Source organism: Emiliania huxleyi, assembly GCF_000372725.1.
Source record: "Emiliania huxleyi CCMP1516 chromosome Unknown EMIHUscaffold_1207, whole genome shotgun sequence".
Lineage (NCBI taxonomy): Eukaryota > Haptophyta > Isochrysidales > Noelaerhabdaceae > Emiliania > Emiliania huxleyi.
The window spans coordinates 31,457-34,380 of NW_005201384.1; the positions used below are offsets into that span (position 1 = coordinate 31,457).

General features: G+C 62.3%; 1 protein-coding gene across 1 annotated transcript; it reads right to left on the reverse strand.

The window, feature by feature from the left end:
* Positions 1-1,950: 1,950 nt before the first annotated feature.
* Positions 1,951-2,587, reverse strand: EMIHUDRAFT_56919 (hypothetical protein; the record flags this gene model as incomplete). The annotated part of the gene is given in 2 exon segments (XM_005790227.1): positions 1,951-2,310; positions 2,324-2,587. Coding segments are annotated over 2 exon segments (624 nt in total), but the record flags the coding sequence as incomplete, so codon positions are not given.
* Between the last annotated feature and the right edge of the window lie 337 nt (positions 2,588-2,924).

Genomic DNA, 2,924 nt, shown 5'->3' on the forward strand with positions numbered 1-2,924 from the left:
AACGCGTGGCCCATGTGCGTCCGCACCGGCTGGCGCTTTGCCAGCTGCCGCTGTGTCACCCGCTGCTGCGGTACGGTCGCGTAGAAGAGGTCGACCTCGTTGAGCGCCGCCACGATCCGGTTTGCCGTGAAGCTGAGGCAGCGGAGCAGCCAGCCTCGGTGGAGCTCCGCGGCGGAGAGCTCGAGCTGCACGAGCTCATCCTCGCTCTGCGGCGCAGTCCGGGCAGATGACAGCCATACTGGCGCCCGTAGCTCGTCGTGGCCCATGAGGGCAGCCACGCGGGAGGTGGTGGCGGAGGTCGCCATGCTTGATGCTCCAGCAAACACTTGTCACGCGTAAGTTTGCGAGAGACTTCACAAGGTTTTCTACACATTAGGGGCCAGAGAACACACCCCTCCTCCCCTTTTCTCCCAGTAAGCTAAAAGTACGTCCACAAACAATGGACTTCGTGACACGGCGCGGGGACAGTCAATTCGCACCAACGACCAAGCCACCAACAATGTTTTGGGGGCCACATCTTTTTTTGTTTGACTTTGAGTTTGTGTCGCGGATCATCGCACATCGGCGTAAAATAGACAAAGTCAAAGACCGCGCATGCGGGCATGGGCGGCATGATGGGCGGGGAACCTTTTTTAACCTCTCGCCAGCGCCGAGGACCGCAGGGCGGGGACATGTTCCTTTTTACCCATCTCCTAGTAGAGGTGTGCGTTTTATTTATTTATTTAGCGTGCGCATGGAGGTCGCTTCTGCACAAACCAGGCATACGATATAGTGCATTTTAAGTTATTTATTTCATGAAAAGTACATCACTCATCAGGCAAACCGGAGGTTTCTACTCTTTAGCGACACGTACAGGCACAGCTTGAGGCCGACTGTGATGGCGAGCAAGGTGGCCACATTGGCACCCAGCCCAAGCGGGCTGTATCGCGGGTCGGCGGTGTGGGTTGGTGACGACACCTGGGAGATGATGGAGGAGGAGTAGTAGAAGATGCTCGTGTAACTGAGCCAGCGCAGCCCTCCCGGGTACGTGCGGGGGTCTCGTAGGAAGCCGCCAGCGCACATCTGCAGCACGTTGACGGCCGAGATCAGCGTGTTTGCGCTGATCGGGCACCTTGGGTGGTCGCTCACGATCGAACAAAGCATTCCGATGATCGCGCTCGTCTGGAACTGCAGCAGCATGGTCAGCCAGATGCAGACCGAGGCGACCGGCTCGAAGCCGCACATGGGCAGGGCGCACGCAAAGAAGACGGAGGGGCATACGATCTCCGAGGGCGTGTCGGCGACTACCTTCGAGAGGAGGTACGCCTCGATCGAGTACGCGTCGGAGAGGAGCTCCTGATAACAGCAGGAGGGGCGCGTACGATGAGCGTGTGTTGCTTCCGTTCGCGCGCGTGGGAGAGGCGCTCCTTGGTGAGGACGGCAACCTCGGCGGGGAAGGCGAAGAGGTAGAGGAAGCCGGGCCACCACGTCATGTGCGCCACGAAGAAGAAGAGCGCACCCTGCTCCGCGTCGCTGCCGGCGCTCTGCCACCAGATCAGGCCGGTGATGACGCCAATGAGCACGTTCAGCGCGATCTCGTCCGCCTGGCGAGGTGCAGGCGGGGGGATCAGGTCACCTCTCGGCGAGGACGGGGAGGGGGCGGAAGACTCGAGGCGCCACCTTGAGGAGCGTGGAACGCGACTGGCGAACCTGCCGCCGCGCGAGCAGCCAGACGGTGCGGTGGAAGGGCAGTCGCGCCCGCCGCCTCAGCTTGGTCCGAGACATCGACACCTCCGCCGCGGCATTGGCGGAGGCGTCGGGACGAACGACCGCCACACAGATCGTGGGCGCGGCGGTCGACCACTCGCTCTCGAGGCGCGTGGACTCGGCCGGGTCGCAGAGCAGCTGCATCGCGTGGTCGGCGAGAGAGAGCCGGTCCGGCGCTCCGAGCTCGAGGCGGTGGAGGTGCGCCGCGAGGGAGGCCGGGCCGCCCGAGAAGACGGTCGCGCCGCCGGGCGCCATGAGCACCACCCGATCCACCAGCTCGAGGATCTGGAGCGACGGCTGATGCAGAGTGCAGAGGCAGCCGACGCCGTGCGCGGCGGCGTACGATCTCAGCTTCGCCATCACCAGCAGCGCAAAGGTGGAGTCGAGCCCGGAGGTCGGATCGTCGAGCAGCAGCACCTTGGGCATGCCCAGCAGCTCTGCCGCAATGTTGACACGCTTCAGCTCCCCGCCCGAGATGCCGCGCCTCATCGTAGACCCGATGGTGGTGTCGAGCGTCTGCTGCAAGCCCATGTCGTGAACCACAGCGGCTACTCGCGCCGCTACCTCCGCGTTCGACGCCTCTGCGCAGGCGAGCGGTGAAGAGCAGCGTCTCCTTGACGGTCAGCGCCTCGATGAAGATGTCTCTCTGGCGGACATAGCCCATCTCGGAGGCGACGTGTCGCCGGCGCGAGGAGCGCCTCTTGTTTCTGAAGAGAGGCTCGCCGCGAAGATGCACGGTGCCTTGTGCTAGGTCCTTGTCGCCAAAGAGAGCGGACAGGAGCGTGGTCTTGCCCGCTCCGCTCGGACCCATGATGCAAACCAGCTCGGACGACTGCAGCGAGCCGCTGTTGGGCGAGACGAGCACCTTCCCTGCCAGCGCCACGCTCACGTCGCTCCACTCGAGGACTGTCGTGGACCCGTGTTCGTGCCGCGAGGGCATAAGAGAGAGCGGGCGGCGAGGTGGCGTTATCCGACAGTGGGCCGATGTCGACAGCCAACTTCCTGTCGCTTTCCCTGTTCGAGGGTGCCTAACCATGAATACAAGGCGATTTGAAGATTTGTTTTATCGTTTTTCACTGCGCCCTTCGCTGTTCATTTGCGAGAGATTCTCCCGCCATTCTCTCGCCATTCTTCCTCCGTTCAGGCGTAATTCATCCGCTTTTCAAATACATTTTGTG